Source organism: Hemiscyllium ocellatum, chromosome 21 (assembly GCF_020745735.1).
Source record: "Hemiscyllium ocellatum isolate sHemOce1 chromosome 21, sHemOce1.pat.X.cur, whole genome shotgun sequence".
In the NCBI taxonomy this organism is placed as follows: Eukaryota; Metazoa; Chordata; class Chondrichthyes; order Orectolobiformes; family Hemiscylliidae; genus Hemiscyllium; species Hemiscyllium ocellatum.
In genome coordinates this window covers 24,491,055-24,514,516 of record NC_083421.1, presented here as the reverse complement: position 1 = coordinate 24,514,516, position 23,462 = coordinate 24,491,055, and the positions used below count along the sequence as shown (strand labels likewise).

Genomic DNA, 23,462 nt, shown 5'->3' with positions numbered 1-23,462 from the left:
AACACAAACAGCTCTGTTACTCTCAGTGTCACAGACAGAATTTCCTAAGAGCACACCAGGTAAATGTGAGACAATGAAAAGCAGTTAGCAACGCATTTTCAGATATCCTCCTTCCAAAGTGAACTTGCACACAGGGAACAAGTTGTGAGCTACATAAAAATTCAAAGTAAATACTGACAATTACTGGTTTATTATTGATGGAAGTATCAATGTGCAGTATGGAAATTACAGCCTCTGGAGAAATATACAGATATAACATTGAAATGCCCTTTATATTTGCTCAATAGATTCAGTGACATCACCACTGTGGAAATTTTGTGAATGGCAAGTAAGACAATTATTTTCAATGTATAAAAAAAAAGCTTTATACCAAGAGTAATGGTAATTTCACAGGAATCGCCAATAGGTGAAACAACTTTAATCATCATACAGGTTTTTGCCATTTCTCCTATTCTCTTGCCAATTATCCAAAGCTGCCTCCTCTAGTTACCAACGTTTCCCCATCCATATGTTTTGTCTTATTCTTGAAACTCTTCATGAATTTGAACCTCACTAACAAATCTCCCCTCAACCTAAGCTATTCCAAGGAGAACAATACTAGTTCCTCCTTGATCCCCTCATCCCTGATATAATTCTAGAACATTGCCACTGCACCTTCACCAAAGTTTTGACATCCTTCCCGAAACATGTGGTCCAGAACTCAAAAATCCGATACCTGCTTTTGCATACACTTTCTCCATCTTAAAAATATCTTCTTAGTAGCTTTCTCAATTTATTTGCCACTTTTAAAGATCGTGTACCTGCGACTCCAAATCTACTTCCAATCTCGCTAAGGTTTTTTGGCTTAATTTAAATTGCCTTTCTTTCCACCCAAGTCATCATGCACACTTCTTTGCCAGTATGTCTGTATCCTCCTAAAGTCTACTCCCTGCTTACTGTTTAGTACATTTTCAAGTTAGGATTCAAGTCAGGATTCAAGTCCAAACTTTAATATTAAGCCTTATAATTCCAAATCCACATCAAAAGAGCAGTGGGTCCTCTACCAATTCCTTGAAGACACTACTGCACTCAATCCATGAACCAGCTATTCACCACTTTCTGTTCTCTAGCCAAATTTACATCCAAGCAGCATGACTAATCCCAGGAATTTCAGTTCTGTAAACAAATCTATCACATGTATTCTACCAAGTGTGTGTATTTTGAAAGCCCATATATCTAGTAACAACCACAGAAGTCCATTAACTAATTTTAAAAAGTGAACACAGGAGGAGAGATGTAGGAGCGTGTCTTGTCTCACTTCCCCAGAAATGAGGCTGCACCAAGTCATGGCAATTGCAACTCTTTCGACTGGCCAAGAGCAATCCTTCCATTCTTCCCGTCCAAGGGAAGGAAACCAAGTCAAAATTTCAACTGCACCTTTCAATACAATAATGCTGTTTTAAAAGTAAAAAAAATACTCTTACCTGAACCACTCTGACCAGGGTTTCTGGGTACTTCTGGAAGACTGATTGAAATGCACTAGCAGGCAAGCGCAGAACAGTGGATGTACACACGGCCCTAGCAGAAACAGTTTTGTATGGAGCAGGATAACCCTAGAAAGTGATTAAAGCATTAACGCTTCAGAAAACTTACAAACTGTATCCTTTAAAACACTTCAGATAGCACTGCCACATCACTGAGGCTGAATACTTAACCAAGCATACAAATTAGAAGCATGAATAAGCTATTTGGCCCTTTAAGACAGCATCAAAATTTAAGAGGATTTGACGGATCTGATTGCAACCTCAAATCCACATTCCTGCCAGTCCCAGATAACCTTTGAACCCCATTGCAGTGTTTCAGTTTATCTAGACAAAATAGCTAAAAGGAGGTCACAAGGTGTGGGGTTAGATAGAGAACTCATGTTGCTGGAGTTGAGTTTCAGGAACACTTTTCCATTTTATATCAACATAACTTAGTTGCAAGCCTAATGCAACACAAAAGTAAATAACGTACGCTTAAGTAATCAAAAAAAGGACTAGGTGCCACATGATGGCCTTGTGGTAAGGATAATGCCATGTACAGGATGAATTCATGATCAACTCAAGATGCTCTATCTACCACACTCGGCATGCTAAGAACATCACAATCAGTCCAAGTAAGGAAAAGTTGAAGGAATGGAGGGTGGGAGAAAGATAACAAGCTAAGAGTTTCTGCTCTGAGGTGTTATCCAGTGATTTAATCATGAAGAGGAGAATCAGCTGAAGATAGGATCAAATCTAACCAAAAATCTGTTTATTGTTAATTAGAGTTAAGGACCAGCACGTTCCTGTGAAAACAAAGGTTAAGGATGGTAAGATTTCTGAATCCTGGATGACAGAAGAAATTAAGAACTTGGTCAAAAATAAAGGAGGCATATAGAAGGATGTTTAGGTAGCTGAAGAGTGAACCCTTGAAGAATACAAAGATAGCAGGAAAAATCCCATACAAGATACTACGAGGTCAAGAAAGGGCAAACAGGTTTCAGGAAAATCCCAAGACATTTAGTACATATAAAAGAAGCAAAAGGGTGGCTGGGAAAGGGTAGGTCAACTCAAGGACAAAGGAGGGAGTGTGTGTGCGGAGCTGAGAAAGTGGGTGAAGTGCTCAACAAATACATTGCATCGGTATTCACAAAAGGGAAGGACACTGTGGATGGTGAGTTTTGGAAGGAGTATGTTGATGTTCTGAGCACATCGATATTAAAAAGAAAAGAGGTGCTGGGTGTTTTAAAAACGTTAAGGTAGACAAGTCTCCAGGACCTGATGGGATCTATCCCAAAATGGTAAGGAAATTGCTGGGGCCTTTTACAAAAGTTTTGTATCCTCTTTGGTTACAGAAGAGGTCCCGGAGGACTGGAGAACAGCCAACATGTTTCCTTTGTTTAAGAAGGGCAACAGGAGTAATCCAGGAAATTGTAGACCGGTGAGCCTTAGGTCAGTAAAATACAAATTATTGGAGAAGGTTCTTAAGGACAGGACTTACTCACGTTTGCAAAATTATGGACTTGTTAGCAATAGGCAACATGGCTTTATATGGGGTAGGTCATGTCTCATAAACTTGATTGAGTTTTTTGAGGAAGTGATAAAGATGATTGATGAGTGCAGGATTGTAGATATTGTCTACGCATTTTAGTAAAGCCGTTGAGAGGATCTCTCAAGGCATACAGAATGTGAAGTCAAGTGGGATCTGTGGTAAGTTGTGAAGATGGATTCAGAACTGGCATAATCACAGTAGGGAGAGTAGCAGCAGTGGGAAGGTTTTATTTCTGAATAGAGATCTGTGAGGAGTGGTGTTCCACAAGGGGACCCTGTTGCTGGTAATAAAATGACTTGGAGGAGAATGTCGGTGGTCTGATTAGTAAGTTTGTGGATGACTCAAATATTGAGGGAGCTGTGGAGTGTGAGGAGAATTGACAGAGGATACAGCATGATATACATGGGCTCAAAGTAATTTCCTCAAACTCCAGGAGCAGTAATTACTGCTTTATAAGCTGTTGCATTGTTTGGAACTTTGGAGAGAAAAAAATGATTAAAACAATGGCACTTTAAAAAGGAGTAAGAAAGACACAGGCAGAGATCGCATGGGCAGTGATTCAAACGGAGAAAAAAAAACAACACTGCTGTCGGAACCAGCAGTGAATCTACACAGTTACTGCCTTTGCTGTTTAAGTTCAAGGATCTCTGGACACCAGAGTATGTCAAAGAAAAACTGACAAAACAGTGAAATTCACAGCTGACCTTGGAGAAACTTGCATGTGAGAGCTCACAGCACAGAAGCAGTTATGTGCAGAGTTTTAAGTGCAATCTTGCTGTTCCTTTTTTTTCGTAAATCTACAATAGTGAGTAGACTGGGTTTTTTTTTTGATTATGTGTTTAATTGAGAACTGTTCCTTGATTAAATTTGAAAAAATATAAAACATATATACTAAGTCAGCCTGGAGCAGTGTTTTTTAGAGCAGTAAGACTGTGCTATTTTCTGAGTTTGTAGACTGTTAAGGTGCAAAGATGGCCTTTAGTAGAGTGACGTTTTCTTCCTGTAAAATGTGGGAAATTAGGGAGAGATTCCATATTACTGGTGATTATGTCTACAGTAAGTGTGTTTGGTTGCGAATCCTATCAGTTTGCATGGATCAGTTAAACAGATAGAGGCAATATGGAATTTACAGGAGCTAGGCGGTGTGATGGATGGCAGTTGCAGGGAGAGAGAAAATCTGCAGACAGTGTCAGGTAAATGGGTTACCTCCAGGAAAGGTAGGAGAGGGAGACAGGTAGCGTAGCAGTCTCCTCTAAGTATCACCACCTCAAACAAATATGCTGTTTTGGAAAATGCAGGGGGTGATGGACTCTCAGGGAAATGTAGCATGAACAACCAAATTTCTGTAACCGAGAATAGCTTTAATGATGAGGGGTACATCAGGTTCCAAGTGATCAAATATGATAGGGCACTCTCTAGTCAGCGGCACAGACAGATATATGCGTGGCCAGCAGCAAGAAATCAAAATGGTGCGTTACCTCCCTTGTGCCAGGATAAAGGATATCTCGGAAAGAGTGCAGAATATTCTCAAAGTAGGTTGCGGTATACAGTGGGACTAACGACATAGGAAGGGAAAGACGAGATCCTCGAGGGTAGTACTGTCTGGATTACTCCCGGTGCTATGAGCTAGTGAGGGTAGGAATAGGAGGATAGCGCAGATGAATGCATGGCTGAGGAGCTGGTACAGGAGAGAAGGGTTCACATTTTCAGATCATTGGAATCTCTTCTGGGAAAGAAGTAACCTGTATAGGAAGGACACATTGCACCAGAGCTCAGAATTAACAAAGGGATGATCACCTTATTGGGAGTGTATTGTAGACTCCCCAATAGTCAGTGGGAAATTGAGAAACAAAATTTGTAATGAGATGTCAGTTATCTGTAAGAATAATAGGGTGGTTATGGTAGGGGATTTTAACTTTCCAAACATAGACTGGGACTGCCTTAGTGTTAAGGGTTTAGATGGAGAGGCATTTGTTAAGTGTGTACAAGAAAATTTTCTGATTCAGCATGTGGATGTAGCGATGGGAGAAGGTGAGGTGCCAGTGGGGGAGCACTTTGGGACCAGCAACCATAATTCTATTAATTTTAAAATAGTAATGGAAAAAGATAGACCAGATCTAAAAGTTAAAGCTCTAAATTAGAGGAAGGCTGATTTTGACGATATTCAGCAAGAACTTTCAAAAGTTGATTGGGGGTGGACGTTCAAAGGTAAGGGAATGGCTGGAAAATGGGAAACCTTCAAAAATGAGTTAAGAGTCCAGAGACAGTATACTCCTTTTATGATGTAAGACGTGTTTGGGACGTGTTGGAAATACTGGGTGACTAGAGAAATTGAGGTTTTAGTTAAGAAAAAGAAGGGAGCGTATGTTAGGTATAGACAAGACAGATCGAGTTAATCCTTAGAAGAGTATAAAGGCAATAGGAGTATATTTAACAGGGAAATCAGGGGGGCAAAAAGGGCACCTGAGATAGCTTTGGCAAATATGGTTAAGGAGAATCCAAAGCGATTCTACAAATACATTAAGGGCAAAAGGGTAACTAGGGAAAGAATATGGCCCTTCAAAGATCAGCAAGGTAGTCTATCTGTGGAGACGCAGGAGATGGGAGAGATACTAAACAAGTATTTTACATCAATGTTTACTGTGGAGGAGGACATAGAAGACATAAAATGTGGGGAAACAGATGGTGACATCTTTAAAAATGTCCATATTGCAGAGGTGGTGGTCCTGGATATCTTAAAATGCATTAAGATGGGCCTTACACCTCTGTGGGAAGCCAGGGAACTGACTGCTGGACCCCTTACTGACGTATTTGTATCACTGATAGTTACAAGTAAGGTGCAGGAAGATTGGAGGTTGGCTAACGTGGTTCCACTATTTATAAGAAAGGTGGTAAGGAACCGTCAGGGAACTACAGATCAGTGAGCTTGATATCAGTGGTGAGCACTTAGCATAGCCTTGGAGTGGGAAAGGAGCAGTCACCAAGGGAAGATATTTAATTGAGGAAAAGGAAATTATGACGCTATCAGACAGGAGTTGGAAAGTACAGACTGGGAGCAATTGTTCTACAGAAAGGGCACAGACATGTGGAGACTATTTAAGGATAGCTTGTTGTGAGTGATGCATGAATTTGTTCCTCTGAGACAGGTAAGAAAGGGTAAGATTAAGGAACTTTGGATGACGCGAACAAAGGAGCTTCTTATCAAAAGAAAGAAGGCAGCTTACGTAAGGTGGAGGAAGCAAGGATCTAGCACAGCTTTAGAAGATTACAGGCTTGCAAGAAAAGGGCTCAGAAATGGACTGAGGAGAACCAGGAGGGGCACGAAAAAGGCTTCGCAAGAAGGATTAGAATGAACCCAAAGGCATTTTACTCATACGTGAGGAATAACAGAATGATCAGGGAGAAGGTAGGGCCGATCAGGGGTAGTGGAGGGAACTTGTGTGTGGAGTCTGAGCAGATAGGGGAAGCCCGAAATGAGCTTTTTGCTTCAGTTTTCACCAAGGAAAGAGAACTTGTTGTAAATGAAAACATTGAGGAGCTGGGATACAGTCTTGACCAGATCAAGATTGATGAAGTTGATGTGCTAGAAACTTTGGAAAACATTAAGATTGATAAGTCCCCAAGCCCAGACTAGATTTATCCTAAGCTGCTCTGGGAAGCGAGAAAGGAGGTTGCTAAGCCGCTGGCGAGGATATTTGCCTCCTCACTCTCCACGGGAGTCGTACCGGAAGATTGGAAGGAGGCGAATGTTGTACCTCTTTTCAAGGAGGGTAATAGGGAAATCCCTGGCAATTACAGACCAGTCAGTCTTACGTCTGTGGTCAGCAAAGTTTTGGAAAGAATTCTGAGGGATAGGATTTATGACTATTTGGAAAAGCATAGTGTAATTAAAGGCAGACAGTGTGGCTTTGTGAGGGGCAGGTCATGCCTCACAAATCTTATTGAGTTCTTTGAGAAGATGTCAAGACAGATCGATGACAGTCGAGCTGTAGGTGTGGTGCATTTGGACTTTGGCAAGGCATTTGATAAGGTTCCCCATGGTAGGCTCTTTAACAAAGTCAGAAAGTATGGAATACAGGGAGATTTGGCTATCTGGATTCAGAAGTGGTTGGCTGACAGAAGACAGAGAGTGGTTGAAGATGGAAAGTATTCTGCCTGGAGGTCAGTGTTGAGTGGGGTCCCGCGGGGCTCTGTTCTTGAACCTCTGCTCTTTGTAGTTTTTATAAATGACTTGGATGAGGAGATTGAGGGGTGGGTTAGTAAATTTGCAGATGACACAAAGTTTGGAGGTACATTTGATAGTACAGAGGGCTACTGCAGGCTGCAGTGCAGAGCTGGGCTGAGATATGGCAGATGGAGTTCAACTTGGATAAATGCAAAGTGATGCACTTTGGAAGGTCGAACACGAATGCTGAATATAGGGTTAAAGACAGGATTCTTGGCAGTGTGGAATAACAGAGGGATCTGGGTGTGCAGGTACATAGATCCATCAAAGTTGCACCCAAGTGGATAGGGTTGTTAAAAAAACATGCGGTGTTTTCGTTTCCATTAACAGCGGGATCGAGTTTAAGAGCCACGAGGTTTTGCTGCAGCTCTACAAGTCCCTGGCGAGACCACACTTGGAATATTGTGTCCAGTTCTGGTCACCCTAATACAGGAAAGATACAGAGGCTTTGGCAAGAGTGCAAAGAAGGTTTACCAGGATGCTGCCTGGATGGAGGGCTTGCTTTATGAAGGCAGGTTGAATAAGCTCGGACTTTTCTCTCTGGAGAGGAGGAGGAAGAGGGGAGACCTGATCAAGGTGTACAAAATAATGAGTGGAATAGAGAGTCAATGGCCAGAGACATTTCCCCAGGGCAGGATTGACTGGTACGAGGAGTTTGATGATATTAGGAGGAAAGTATAAAGGAGACGTCAGAGGTAGGTTCTTTACAAAGAGAGTTGTGAATACATGGAATGCTTTGTCAGCTGTGGTGGTGGAAACAGAGTAATTGGGGACATTAAGCAACTCCTGGACATGCACATGGATAGCAGTGAGTTGAGGGGTGCGTAGGTTAAGTTACTATATTTTACATTAGGATTAAACCTCAGCACAACATCGTGGGCCAAAGGGCCTGTTCTGTGCTGTACTTTTCTATGTTCTAGATCTGGCTTGAAGGTAGAAGGTGGTGGTGGTCGAGGGTAGCTTTTCAGATTGGAGGCCTGTGACCAGCAGTGTACCTATGACCGGTGCTGGGTCCATTACATTTTGTCATTTATATAAATGAATTGGATGTGAACATAGCGGATGTACTTAGTAAGTTTGCAGATGACACCATAATTGGAGATGTAATGGACAGCGAAGAAGGTTACCTCAGAGTACAACGGGATCTTGATCAGATGGGCCAATTGGGCTGAGGAGAGGCAGATAGAGTTTAATTTAGATAAATGTGAGGTGCTGCATTTTGTGAAGACAAATTAGGGCAGGACTTATACACTTAATGGTAAAGTCATGGGGAGTGTTGCTGAGCAAAGAGACCTTGGAGTGCAGGTTCATAGCTCCTTGACAATGGAGTCACAAGTAGATAGGATAGTGAAGGCGGTGTTTGGTATGCTTTCCTTTATTGGTCAGAGCACTGAGTACAGGAGTTGGGAGGTCATGTTGGGCTGTTCAGGACATTAGTTCAGCCACTGTTGGAATATTCTGCGCAATGTTGGTCTCCCCCCTTTAGGAAGGATGTTGCGAAACTTGAAAGGGTTCAGAAAAGAATTACCAGGATTTACCAGTGTTGGAGGGATTGAGCAATAGGGAGAGGATGAATAGGCTGGAGCTGTTTTCCCTGGAGGGTCGGAGGCTGAGGGGTGATGTTATAGAGATTCATAAAACTATGTGGGGCATGGATAGGGTAAACAGACAAGGTCTTTTCCCTGGGGTAGGGGAATCCATAACTGGTTAGGGTAAGAGGGGAAAGATTTAAAAGAAACCTATGGGGCAACTTTTTCACACAGAGGGTGGTGGGTGTATGGAATGAGATGCCAGAGTAAGTGGTGGAGGCTAGTACAATTAGAACATTTAAAAAGGCATCTAGATGGGTATATGAATAGGAGGGGTTTAGAGGGATATGGGCCAAGTGCTGGCAAATGGGACTACATGAATTTAGGATATCTGGTCAGAACCCGAAGGGTCTATTTCCATACTGTACATCATTATAACTCGGTGGAGAAATGGCAGAAGGAGTTTAATCCTGCATTTACATGGCTTACCCACCTAACCTATACATCCCTAGACATTACAGGGCAATTTAGCATGGTCGATCCACCTAACCTGCACATCTTTGGACTGTGGGAAGAAACCGGACCACTCAGCAGAAACCCACACAGACACGAGGACAATGTGCAAGCTCCATGCTAACTGTTGAGCACCGTGCCAAAACACCAAGTCAAAAACTGGTATTTATAGATCAATTAGCTTAGCATTGGTCATGGGGAAAACATTAGAGTCTTTTCAAACAAGTAATATCAGAGCAGAGCATTTAATAGCGCACAGTATAATCAAGCCGAATTAACAAGGTTTCATGAAGGGAAACCATGCCTGACAAATATACTACAGCTCTTTGAAGAGATAACAAACAGGGCAGATAAAGGGAACCAGTCAATGCAACATATTTGAATTTCCAAAAGGCATGCAATAAGGTACCACATATAAGGCTACTTAATAAAAGTCCATTGTGTTGGAGATAGTCTATTAGTATGGATACAAATTAAATGAAGTGATAGAAGACAGAGTTGGAATACAGTTTTCAAGATGGTAGTCTGTAACTAGTGGAGAGCCAGAGGGATCAGTGCAGGGGCTAAAATTATTTACAACACATTAATGTTTTGGATGATGGAGGTGAATGTAGTAGCCATGAAAGCAAATGACAAAAGAAAGAGAGGTGGGAAGGCAAGAGCCGAGGATGATGCAATATGTCTACAGAGGGATACAGACAGGTTAAGTTAATGAGCAAAAAGCTGCAAATGTGTTGCTGGTCAAAGCACAGCAGGCCAGGCAGCATCTCAGGAATAGAGAATTTGACGTTTCGAGCATAAGCCCTTCAATGAGCAAAAAACCTGGCAGCTGAAATACAATGTGCAGAAAATAGGAGGTTATGCACCTTGGCAGGGAAAAGTTGAATATTATTTCAATGAAGAAACACTGCAATGATCTGTCGCACAGAGGGATTTGGGGATTCTCATGCATGACTCACAAAAAGCTAACACCCAGGTTCAACAAGTGGTAGGGAAAATAAATGCAATGTCAGCCTTTATTTCAATGGGAATGGGGTATAAAAATAGATAAACCTTGTGATAAATATACAAGGCACTTGTCAGGCAACTGCTAGAAAACTATGATAAGTGTTGCCCGCTCCTCCTGTCCCCCCTGCCCCTTCCGATCTAAAGAGAGGTATACTAGCATTTGTAGTAGTCCAGAGAAGGTTCATTGGATTGATTCTATGTATGGTGGGGTTTTTCTATGAGAGGTCGAGTTGGTTGGACCTGTACTCATTAGAACTTAGGAGAAAGACAGGAGACTTTATTGAAACTTAAGATGGGTAGGTAGGTGAAGAGAAGTTGTTTCCGCTTGTGGGAAAAACTAGGACCACAGGACATAACCTGAGAAAGGAGTTGACCATTGAAGACAAAGATGAGGAGGAATTTCTTCTGAAGGTACTGAATATATATTCTTTACCGCAGAGGGCTGTCAAGGCTAGTCGTTAAGTGTATTCAAGGATGAGACAAACAGATTACTAATCATTAAGAGAATAGAGGGCTATTAGATCACCATGGTCTCATTGAATGATCGAGCAGACATGATAAGCTGAACAGTTAACCTCCAAGCGTACATCTTATGGTACAAAATGTTTCATCCTCACTAAAATTGTTCTTTTTTCCTTGCATTGCATTCCTGAGAAGTGGATGATTAGAAGTTTCAACTTCCTCTCTCTTTTGGGTACAATTACTTTTAGTGATTTTGTTTCAAAAGAGAACATTAGGAGAACTCCTATAGCTAACCTCTTTCAAACAGTGTTATAACTTGGATTTGTGAAAGACAGAATCCGAATGATGGAATTTCTGACCGTGCAGCACTCCCTCAGTACTGTAGTGAAATGTGTGCCTAGATTTTATGCACATATTTCTAGACTGAAACCTAAACCTATGGCTTTCCAGAGATGCACTCACTGTTATGACATTAGCCCATTTGTACACAGATGCTCACACACAGCAACAAATATGTGTTCATCTGCTTTAATGACACTGGTCGAGGAATAAATAGTGCTCGAGGCTTTTTTTTTTTACAGCCACCTGACTGGGTAGATGAAACCTGGTTTCCCAACGACACTGTTGTTCTCCCTCCGTAGAGCAGTGAAGTGTCACTGGGACAATGTGCTCAAGTCTTGGGAGTGGGTGTTGCCCTTACAACCTTCTGATTCAGAGGTTAGAATGCTGAACACAAGACGGAGATGAGGAACAAGAAGGCATGCACAACACTGAAGTTGAAAGATGCATTCAATCTGATAAATGTGATCTTAACAAGCCAGTACATTATAGAAACAAAATGATTCTCTCCCAACATACTGTCACTCATTGAAATATATATATTGGTTTCGCCGTATCTGAAGTGAACCACAAGGTAAGCACTACTGTTCAATCAAAGCAATTGTGATCGTATCAAATAATTGAATTGGGTGTTTGGTACAAATTGTAGACGAAGTGTAGCGCAGACATTCAAAAAAGCAGTAAGCTCAAGTCACTGACTGTTATTCACACAAAATCACACAGATTTCAGTTCGTGTAAGCAGAATTAGTTGTTCCCAGATTACGGGTACACCGTGTCAAGTGCACCGAGCTAATAAAATCTAGAATACCTCAATGTGCATCCTTGTCATGATCACTATGAGAAAAGCTTTTCACATGAGTGTCCCACTTTCTCACAAGAGAATTATGTCAAAATGAATTCTGGTCATGAGCAGATTGAAAGTTTGGCTTCAGACATCATTTTTCAGCTACCAAGGTTTGGGGGAATTTGACTGCTACTTGCAAGGTAACAGTAGAAAGAATGAGAAAATGATTCACATGCTCTCAAGTTTTCTCGAAACAAAACTGGAAAATTTAATCATATATAATTTCTCCTTAATCAAAATACAAGAAAGGGAACACAGGAAGCTGAAGATGAAGCAAACAATCATGCAAACATAATTTTTATTAAGTGCCTATATTGTTTGTAGAAGGTTGCTACAACATGAAAGGAAACTCCTTACATGTTTAAATTTTATTGCTTTAATCTTTTCCGACCATGAAATGAGGGAGTCACAAGCTGGGCCAGTAATTACTACCCATCCCTAGTTGTCTTTGAAAAGGTCCTTTTGGAACCTCTGCAGTTCTCGGTATGCAGTGACCTTGGGTGTTATATTACCATTCGATTCACCTTGAAGATGAAAGCTAAAGGCCTTCTGTTAAGTAAAAGGAGCTCAAACAAGGAAATAAATCTCCAGATGCCAGCAGGCTATGATTTAAATAAGTAGACTTAACAGTGGAAAATTAATATTTGTTGATGTCATTCCATCAACATTACAAAATATGCAAGTGCAAAGCATTAAATAATTTGGACTCATATTCTAGTTGTGCAGAACATATATAAAAAGGTGACAGATCCATCTGAACTGCTGAAGAATTCTTTGCACCTTGTTGATCACAACCTTAATAGAACAGGCAAATATCAGGCAAAACATTGATACAATTGTTCCAAGGACAGATATTTAGAATTAGTAGTGGAATTAGTTGCAAAAAGAGTGTTCTCTTAAATCTACGTGATCAGGTCTGAAGATGCAACACAACTGAATTAAACTCAAAACAAATACCAAGCGTGTTCTGACAAAATTTTCTGAAAAGGTTACTTCCATTCTGGTGAACGGTTCTAACTGGTCTCAAGGCCCTAGTACTTGAGTTGTGGTGGCAGGATCAAGATGTAATTCCTGCATTTAATCAGTAACTAGTGACTCTTTCTAGAATATATTTGTGAGCATGCTCAGTGAGGGCAAAATTATGGTAGGTAGTGGTATAGCCCTATAATCCAGCAAATTTTGTCTGGATCCAAATTCTGCCTGACATGATGGAAAGCAATTGCTGATGTTCAAGTAACCACAGCCCAAAAAGAGTCAGGTTTAAGTTAGGGAACGCTCACCCTGTCAAATATGACCTCAGACATAAGAACAACTAATTTCAGTAACTATTTACTCCACATCACAGGAACTTTAAACTTTGTGGAAAAAAACCCACACTTTTATAAATCAAAAAAATTATAAATTGTTCAATTTTTGCAAAAATTAAATCAAGTCCGAGCATCACCACTAAATGAAAAAAGCAAACTACTGTATAGTTAGTTGTGACTCATCTGGCATCTTAAAAAACACATTAAAATGGCCTGCACATAGTGCACTATTTACTCACAGTAATAACATCCAGAATACTGAGAAGACTATGCACACTGTCACCTGGAAGGACTTCTTTCACCACAACTTCAGTGCCATCCTGTTCAAACAAAGAACAAAAACTTCGACATTGATTCAAGTTACTACTTGAAGTCACTAATGTGTTTCAATTGATCTTACTAACCACCCCAAACTGCATTTTTTGATTATCTGGCACAGTTGATCAGTATACCAATAAACTAAAAAGAGAAAGACATCACATCTCCATGCAGAACTCATTTGCTCGCAAAAGAGGACAGCATGGTGGCTCAGTGATTGGCACTGCTGCCTCACAGCACCAGGGACACAGGTTAGATTTCAGCCTCAGGTAATTGTCTATGTGGAGTTTGCACATCCTCCCTGTATCTGCATGGGTTTTTTCCAGGTGCTCCGGTTTCCTCCCACAATCAAAGATGCGCAGGTCAGGTTAACTGGCCAAGCTAAATTGCCCAGTGTTTAGGGATGTGTAGATTAGGTGCATTAGTCATGGGCAAATGTAGAGTAATAGGAAAGCAGAATGAATCTGGGTGAGATACTCTTCCGAGGGTCTGTTTTCACATTGTAAGGATTCTAGAACTTGATATTTTTGTTAAATTTGTCTTCCTCAACTTGAACGTGTCTCCCAGTTCTACTGATACAATTTATATCATTGTTAAATGAGGCATACTGGAGCAAATCATTGGAGCATAAAGTTTCAGCTTACCAACATCCGATTAGATCAGCCGGCTAACAAGTAGTCTAACCTCATCCACCCACCTTGATCCCATAACTGTTAATACCCAATGCTCAGCAAAATGCATCTATAAGACTTAGTTATTTAATGGTTTTAGTTTCTCAATGTGTATCCAATGCCAGAGAGAGTCATTTATTTCAAGATACCTCTGTTGCCCATCATGCCATTGGTGAGACACTATTAACTGCAAGTCCACTGGCAAGAAGCAATTTGGATTTCATCCCAGGCTATTTCTAAGTAGCTAATAATGGATTGCCAGCAACAGAGAGCTGGGTTGTTTTTTAGTTATTCATTTTGTGGGCCATGGGTGTCACTGGCTGGATAGTATTTATTGCCTGTCAATAGTTGCCCTTGAAAATGTGGTGGTGAGCTGCCTTCTTGAACTGCTGCATTCCACCTCCTGTGGGTTTACCCACAATGCCATTAGGGAGGGAATTCTGGGATTTTGGCCCAGCAGCAGTGAAGGAATGGCAATGCATTTCCAAGTCAGGATGGTGAGTGGCTTGGAAAGGAACTTGAAAGCTCCCATATACCTGCTACCTTTGTCCTTCTAGATGAAAGTGGTTGTGGGTTTGGAAAGTGCTATCTGAGGATCTTTGATGAACTTCTGTAGTGCATCTTATTGCTACTGAGCATCGCTGGTGGTGGGAGTGCATTCTTGTGGATTTGGTGTCAATCAAGCACGTTGCTTTCTCCTGGATGGTTCAAGCTTTGAGTGTTGTTGAGGCTACAGTCATCCAAGCAATTTACACTCCTGACTTATGCCTTGTAGATGGTGGACAGGCTTTGGACAGTCTGGAGGGGAGTTACTCACTGCAGTATTTCTAGCCTGTCCTAGTAGTTACTGCATTTGTGGTAAGTCCAGTTGAGTTTCTGATCAATGATAACCCCTAGGATATTAATAGTGGGTGATCAGTGATGGCAACACCATTGAATCTCAATGGGCAATGGTTAGATTGGTTCAGAGGAGTTAATGAGCTGGATAGTTTGAGAGAATTGGATAACTATCAGGAGAAATATAGTAGTATCACAATATGCTGTGGGGAGGGATTATTTGAGTGATATTGTGGGGGTGGTGAGATGGCTATTATCATTACAGTCAGTAGCAAAGGACACTGTCAGGGAAGAGCTACTGAATTTAGCAGAATGTGGAGGCTAGTCTTATATCAGTATTGCTGATGAACAACTTTAGCTGTTGACTTTTTTTTTCAGACCTGGAAGAGCAACTAAGCTCTACACTGTTAGGGAGCTGACTAACCCAGGCAGAGTAATCCATAGCAGGGATATCTGTCAGAGTTATAGACAGTAACAAAGATCACCGACTGGGAGGATTTACTGGGCTGACAATGTGATTCATTCCTCTATCATAAATGAAGCTCTGTGAGTAATGACTCCTGCTCAGAATATCAACCCAGCTTCATCACACACATCAAACAGTCTAACTCCTCAAAGACAATAACTCCAATATGATTAGACTCTGCTACTTTAACATAACTATTAAAAGCAAGAAAAGTGAGCTTATTAAAGTCAGTGGCTCAAATGGCTTAATTTTTGACCTGAACCAGAACATGTCACTAATTAACAGAACCAAAATAAAATACTCCTAAATGGTTCTTAGACACAAAAGGTCTGCACACTCTTACATTCTCATTGATGCAGAGTTCCAGTTTCCCATCCTGTACTACATGGATGCTGTCATCAATCTCCCCTGGACGGAAGACGTATTCCCCTTCATGGACTTGTACAAAGAACATGTGTTTACATAGTTCCAGAAATAGCGGTTTCTCAAAGTGTCCCAGCACCCTGCAAGGATAAAGAATGACACATGTTGTACTGCAATACAAATAATAGAGCTGCTGACGATGCCACATCAAGTCTAGTGCATTTGTAAAAGGGCAAAATTACATCAGATTTTCTTTTTAACACTGCACTCTCACAGATTCATGGCAGAACCACAGGCATGTGTATGACCAGTTCTGATTCCCCTTTGTAAGGGGCTTCATTCAATATCCTAACACAGCTGATGTGAACTATACCATGAGATGGAAGCATAAAACAAAAGAACCAAATAGTGTTTCATATCAGGTTGCTCTTGCAAGCCTCTGAAAGCCAGTTTTGGAATACAGAGGAACCTCGATTATCCAAAGGACACAGGCAGGCAGTATTTTGTTCGGTTAATCGAATTCAGAATAATCAAATGCTGGAAAATATAGTTTAGCCAAGCATCAGGACCTTGCAATCTTGCCGTAAATCTGATAATCAGATAATCGAGGTTCCTCTGTATCTTGGAATATCACTACAATAAAAACAAACTGCTAGAAAACAACACTAATTCCTTGGTGTGCATCAAGTCCACTGCTCTGTACCAGGTCAGCTACAGAACACCTTACAAATGTCAGTGGGATAAGCCCTTTAGTTAAGTTGAAGGAATAAGAACAGAAATACATGTTTTGATAACCAGCCAGGACCAGGTGCTGACCATTTTATCACTCTTACTGGAGAGGGTCATGTTAAGATTTAGTGGGAACAAAGTCTGCCTTTACTTTGACATCTACCCCCAGTAGTGAAGTAAACTCACCCTATCCCAAACCCTTGCCCAACAATATGCTACCAAATGCTGCCAACATCTACAAAACTACACCCGAGTGAGGGTCACTGCCTTTGTTGAACAGTGGATAAAATCTTTCTGAATTTGACTCTCAATGCACATGTGCTGCATATCTCTCAGAGTAATTCAGCAGTCACAATACTGTGAACGTACAGAACCAGGGGGCAACTTTAATGCAATCTACACAGGACTCAAATTGTCTCTCACCACATCCCTAAATTTCTTCCCTAATTTCAATTTAAAACATAGGATGTAGGAACATAGGAATAGGATTAGGCCATTCAGCCCATTGAGCCTAGCCTGCCTTCTAGATCATGGCTGATGATCTCTTCAAGTAAAAAATGAGGTCTGCAGATGCTGGAGATCACAGCTGCAAATGTGTTGCTGGTCAAAGCACAGCAGGTTAGGCAGCATCTCAGGAATAGAGAATTCGACGTTTCGAGCATAAGTCCTGATGAAGGGCTTATGCTCGAAACGTCGAATTCTCTATTCCTGAGATGCTGCCTAACCTGCTGTGCTTTGACCAGCAACACATTTGCAGCAGTGATGATCTCTTCAATGCCATTTGCCCACAGTTGCTCATTATTCCCTAATGTCTTAGTCTCCAGTGACCTATTGATTTATGTCTTGAACTTGCATGGTCCTCTAGGGCAGAAAACACCAAAGGTTCACCATTTCCTGAATTAACCTTTATTCCAAACTTAACAGCTCCGCTCATATTTGGTGTCTTTGTCCCTGGTGCTAGTATCACCAGCCACAGAAATGTCCAATCTAATACCTATCTTGTCCCAAACCAAGAATTTTCAAAGTTGCAATTAGATCAGCTCTCAATTCTTCAAAATTCTAGAAAATATTGACAAAATTTCCTCAATCTCTCCACGTAAGACAATCCCACCAACCCAGGTAATCTGGTAAACATCCTTTGAAGTCTCTCTATGGTGCATTCCTCCTTAGATAAGGAACCCAAAAGTATATGCAATATTCCACGATGTCTCACCAAGGCTGTATAAAACTTCAACGAGATTTCTTCAATTCTGTAATCAAATCTCCTTGCAACGAATGCCAAAATACCATTCACTATCCTAACGGCATGCTAGCGCTTAATGATTCATCAACAAAGATGCCGAAGAGTCCTTTGGAAACCTGTAATTCCCAATCTCTCAGCATGAAGGATAAAAGAAATATTCTGACTCCCGGCTTTTTCTACCAAGGAGAATAACTATTAACATCCTGGGGTTAGCACTGACCAGAAACTGAATTAGACTGTCCATTTAAATAATCCCAGCTGTAAGTACAGGTCAGAGGTTAGGAATGCTGCAGCTAGCAACTTACTGTCTGATGCCCCAAAGTCTGCTCGCCATCCTCAAGCTATAAATCATGAGTGTGCTGGAACAGTCCCTATTTGCTTAGATGCGTGTAGCTCCAACAACATCCACAGCAAAGCATTCCACTTGATTAGCACCTCATGTTAAAACGTTCACTTCGTCCACTACCTCCCTGCATGTTCCATGCTCATTGAATCATAGACTCCAGACAGTGTGGAAGCAGGACTTTTGTCCTATTGGGTCTACATCGACCCTCTAAAAGAGCATCGCAGCCAAATCCATCCCTTTGGGAGTAAAGCCCTCAGATTTTGGACCTCGAATGCTTCAGAGAATAGATTAGATTGGATTCAACTACTTACAGTGTGGAAACAGACCCTTCGGCCCAACAAGTCCACACCAACCCTCCGAACAGCAACCTACTCATCCACTTACTTCTTCACCTAACACTAGGAGCAATTTAGCATGGCCAATTCACCTAACTTGCACATTTTTGGACTATGGGCGGAAACTGGAGCACCCGGAGGAAAACCACGCAAACACGGGGAGAATGTGCAAACTCCACACAGACAGTTGCCTGAGGCAGGAATTGAACCCGGGTCTCTGGCGTGGTGAGGCAGCAGTGCTAAACACAGTGCCACCTGAATACTGTTGCCAAATTGTAATTCCCTGTGCATTGGCCCAGTCAGTGATCAGAGGGGGGTTATTTTGTGACTTTGAGTTGCATCTGCTCCAATCCTCAATTTCCAGTTGGATTCGACAGCAAGAACCTAAGCTGCTTTTGTTTCCCCACAAGATTGGCAACGAGGCAAATTACAGCACTCTTATCCGACTCCTTAATGATTGAGATTAGCTGTTTCAAGATTAGTTGATTTTTTCAGAATGCCAGGCTTAAAATTGCACTGGGTCATGCTTGGACCATCCGAGGATCCCTGATACTGTGCCCAAGTACAAGACCCAAATTTTTAAAAACGTCCACAAGTTCAGATCCCATATTTTAACATGAAAGCATAAGGGGAAAACAATCTTCACTAATGTCTAGCCAAAGTTATCAAGATAGCACATATTTCCACACTCAAAAGGAATGGCATCACTTCTAAATGATCTAGCTGTAATTTTCCATTCAAAAATCCCAAATCAATTAACTTTAACTTATGAACTTACTAGTTATTTGTGCCTTCAACCCACTAGGTCCAAACTCCAGAATTCCTTTGCAATACATTACTGCCTTTTGCCCCTATGAGCATAACTTGATTATACAACTTTGACTAAGATTTGATCACATAGAAACTCAATGGGGAAGCAGGCCAATTGGCCCATCGAGTCTGCACTAACCCTCAGAAGAGCATCCCATCTAGTTTGTTATCCCATCCGGTCTGCTACCTCATCCCCGTAACACTGCATTTCCCATGGCCAATCCACCCATCCCATACATCCCTAAACACTATACCCAATTTAGCATGGTCACTCCACCTGACCTGCACAACTTTGCACTGTGGGAGGAAACCAGAGCACCCTGAGGGAACCCACACAGACATTGGGAGAACGTACAAACACCAAACAGATAGTCATCCCAGGGAGGAATTGACCTCAGGTCGCTGTGCTCTGAGGCAGCAGTGCTAACCACTAAGCCATTGTGCCTCTCAAGTGTTTCTCGTACTCAGTTTCTTTGTGAACAGCTCTACAAATCACCTTGGAAAATGTTATGAAAGGTGCAATACAAATGTAAGTTATTGCTGTTTACACTGCCAAGCAGTGATAGCGCCCCCAACTTAAATCTCAGGTATAGAGTTCGTGCTGTCATCAGATTACTACATCCTCATCAAGTCAGCGAATTAAGGCCGACTTTGCCAGAATTTTACAATATTGACTATATTTAAAGATTGTTTATTGAGAGGATAGATAACTTGCCCAATAAAATGATAATGCAGCTGAAAGCCTGAGTCATAGCTTCCCAATTGTCTTACAAAGTTGTTTATGCACATTTATTTTGAAATAACTAACTCATAACTGTCAGTAGCGAAATTATTTTAGTCATTAGCCTACAATAACATATAGCCAATTCAGCTAAGAAATCACTTAGGTAGAGAGAAAGAGAGAGAAGAAGATAGATAAATTACCATAGAAAGCATTAGTGTGTGCTATAAGCATCATTTTAATTTTAACCTCCCGTTCTGTATCTGTTCTCACCCTCCCTCTCATTTCCTCTTATCGTCCTAAACTCCTGCTTTACTGTTATTCTGTCTGCATTCCCTCTCTCTAGGTCCATCTCCCATTATTCATTCACCACTACACCAGTTCATGCTTAATCAACTGCCTAACTTCCGAAAGCAGTTTTATGGTTCCTCTGAGTTCCTCTGGGGGGTTAGAAGGTTAGAGAGGATTTATGGAGAAATGTTTTCATCCAGAAGATGGTGGTTATCTGGGACACATTGCCTGAAAGCAGGATAGAGGCAGGAACCATTAAAATATTTAAGTAGTATTTAGATGAACACTTGACTCAACATCGCATACAAGATTATAGGCCAAGTAACAGGAAATGGAACTGGAGTAAATAGATGTTTGATGATCAGCATGAACAAGATAGGCTGAAAGGCCAATTTCCATACTGTCATATCCTATGACTGTTGTGATCTACCTTGGACTGTAAAAACAACCTCAGTTTAGCAACTTGTCTAAACAGTATCATCTTCAGTAGTGTTTCTTGAATAATCCACTGTTAATCGTAGACTATGTGTCTGGAGTGGGACTTGAACCCACAAACTTTAGATGGGAGGCTACCACTGGGCCATAGCAAACATTATTTAATATGATTCAATATTCTGTTGACTTTAATTATTGGTGATGTGTTTAGCATCAGGTCCACTGAGATGGAAGATATGTCTGTCACCAGTACTCAAAGTAATGGAGACAAGTTGTTGGATTCAGAACATTACTCAAAAAGTTTACTGGTACATTAAACAATCCTGAAATAAGTACAAATGTCCTCTAAGGAACATCAAATTTGCATTGCAGCAACATCAGCTACGGAGGAACCTTGCTTATCCGAAGGACATGAGCGGGAAGTATTTTGTTTGGTAAATCAAATGCCGAATAACATAGTTAGCCACGCACCAGGATCTTCCAATCTTGTTTGGATCATCTGAAATTCAGTTAAACGAATGCTGGATAATCAAGGTTCTGTATACAGGGAGAGTGGAATTACCTACTTGGATGCTTACCTAACATTCTTGAGCATATAAAGAACCTCAGATGGCAAGTGGGAATTTTTGACATCAAATTCGGTCAGGTCAGCCTCCAGAAGTGAAGAGGGCGGTTCCTTTGGCTGCAAAGTTGGTGGCTCCTTCTTGAGTCGGAGTATTCTGCAAGACATCAGTAAAACAAATTAACAATGCATTTTATAAATGTTGAGGTACTTTGAAAGTAACATGAATCACTGAAAATAATTGAATACATGTCTCCATCAGCACTACATCAAACAGCTCATCTGTTAGCAAGCGCACCTATTCTTAGTAAACTCTCAAGTCACCCACCCTGAATGATAATCCCTGTGGGTAACTATTTCTAGCAAATTGTACCATCTGTTCACTACCTTCATTTATGACTTCACATCTAAAGCAGTGCATTTTGAGATGATTATACAATAGCAACACTGGGCTTCAACAAAATCCTATTACCCAAAATATTTAAAATAAAGACAATAAACCACCGAAGACAGTTCTGATTGACAAGGGTCATCAATGACTAAGTAGTTCCTGAGCAAATATTCCCATTCCTGCCAGAAACATCAAGCGCACCAACATTACAATATCTGTGAATTCAAGAAGACCACATTCACATTAGCAGTCAAACTTCACAACTCTTAAGTTCAAGCATTGTCAGCACTATCCTGCACAGAATTAATGATCAGCTGAAAATCTGCAACTTATATCCAACATTAACAATCTCCTGGACCTCTCTGATCTAATGCATATAGGTACCAAGACTCATTAGATTTAGAAGCAAGAGGTGATCGTGTCTGCTCCGCTACTCAATTAATCATGGCTGATTTGATGACCCTCAACACTACTTTTCTGCCATATTATGGATTAGAAATTTGCCTGCCTCAATCTTATATATATTTAGTGACCCAGCCTCAATTGCTTTCTGCGGCAAAGAATTCCACAGATTCACGATCTTCAAAACAAAGTTCCTTTCCCATCTGTGTTGAATATGCAATCCTTTTATTGCAAGATATGACCTCTGGTCCGGATTGTCCCTCAAGGGGAATCAACCTTTCTGCATCTGTCCTGTCAAGCCCTCTAAAAGTCTTGTATGCTTCAATGAGGTCTCCTCTCATCTTTCTAAACTCTAATGAGTACAGGAGCACATAATGCACATGTGGCTGCCAAAGGTTAGCCAAGGCTGCAGCTACTAAAGAATGAAAAAGGCAAAGACATATTTAGTGTCTGGGGGTTAATGATCTCCAGACCTAATTTAACATCAGTGCAATCATCCCATAGTGCACAGAAATGCTTCAAAGCAATTTTAGAATGCAACATTAAATTATTCCCACTATTCACATAACCAGTGAGATACCTACAGCCACCGACCCGTCACCCATTTCTCCAGGAACGACCAAAATTTAGAAAGGCAAAATTTATTATTGTACAACTGGCAAATGTTTGCATATGATTTTATAGCCATTGAATGCATTGGTTTATGATAACCCTGGCTAGAGAACTTGTTTCCATAAGGGATCTAATTTAATGATGAGATACTAAGAGCAGGATGAGTGGCATGGGAGGATAGAAGGAATAGGGTGGGGAGGGAATAAATGTAAAGTGTGTGGGCATGCTGAGAACAAGAGTGTGTGATGCATTTATAACTGTTGCTGGCAATGACAATAACCACAAAAAGTAAGTGATATCAAATACTTCTTTTAATTCATCATGGGTTTCGAAGTTGGCTGGAAAGGCCAGTCTTTGCTGTCCAGCTCACATTTCCCTTGAACCTAGTGGATTGCTACATATGGTATTTGAGAAGGCAGGGTCTACAGATGGCAGATTTACACATCTGAACAACATTGGTAAATCAGATGGGCATTCAGCAAAATCATGGCTATCATGATTACCATTATTGAGACTGATTTTGTACTGCAGATTTATTGATTGAAATCAAAAATCATCAACTGCTGTGCGGGATTTGAATCTGTATACCCATAGGTAGTGACACTACCTCTAAGCTACTATCTCCCCTTCAAATATTTTGTAGCATCT

General features: G+C 41.0%; 1 protein-coding gene across 3 annotated transcripts in view; it reads right to left on the bottom strand.

The window, feature by feature from the left end:
• Nucleotides 1-23,462, bottom strand: part of pnpla7b (patatin-like phospholipase domain containing 7b) — a 335,345-nt gene that overhangs the window by 253,841 nt on the left and 58,042 nt on the right. For all 3 annotated transcript variants that reach the window (XM_060841292.1, XM_060841293.1, XM_060841294.1), the window contains exons 7-10: nt 21,426-21,566; nt 15,918-16,077; nt 13,522-13,602; nt 1,464-1,592 (exon numbers count right to left, since the gene is read on the bottom strand). In XM_060841292.1, the coding sequence (XP_060697275.1) occupies nt 1,464-1,592; nt 13,522-13,602; nt 15,918-16,077; nt 21,426-21,566 (511 nt within the window). The remainder of the gene's footprint in view (nt 1-1,463; nt 1,593-13,521; nt 13,603-15,917; nt 16,078-21,425; nt 21,567-23,462) is intronic.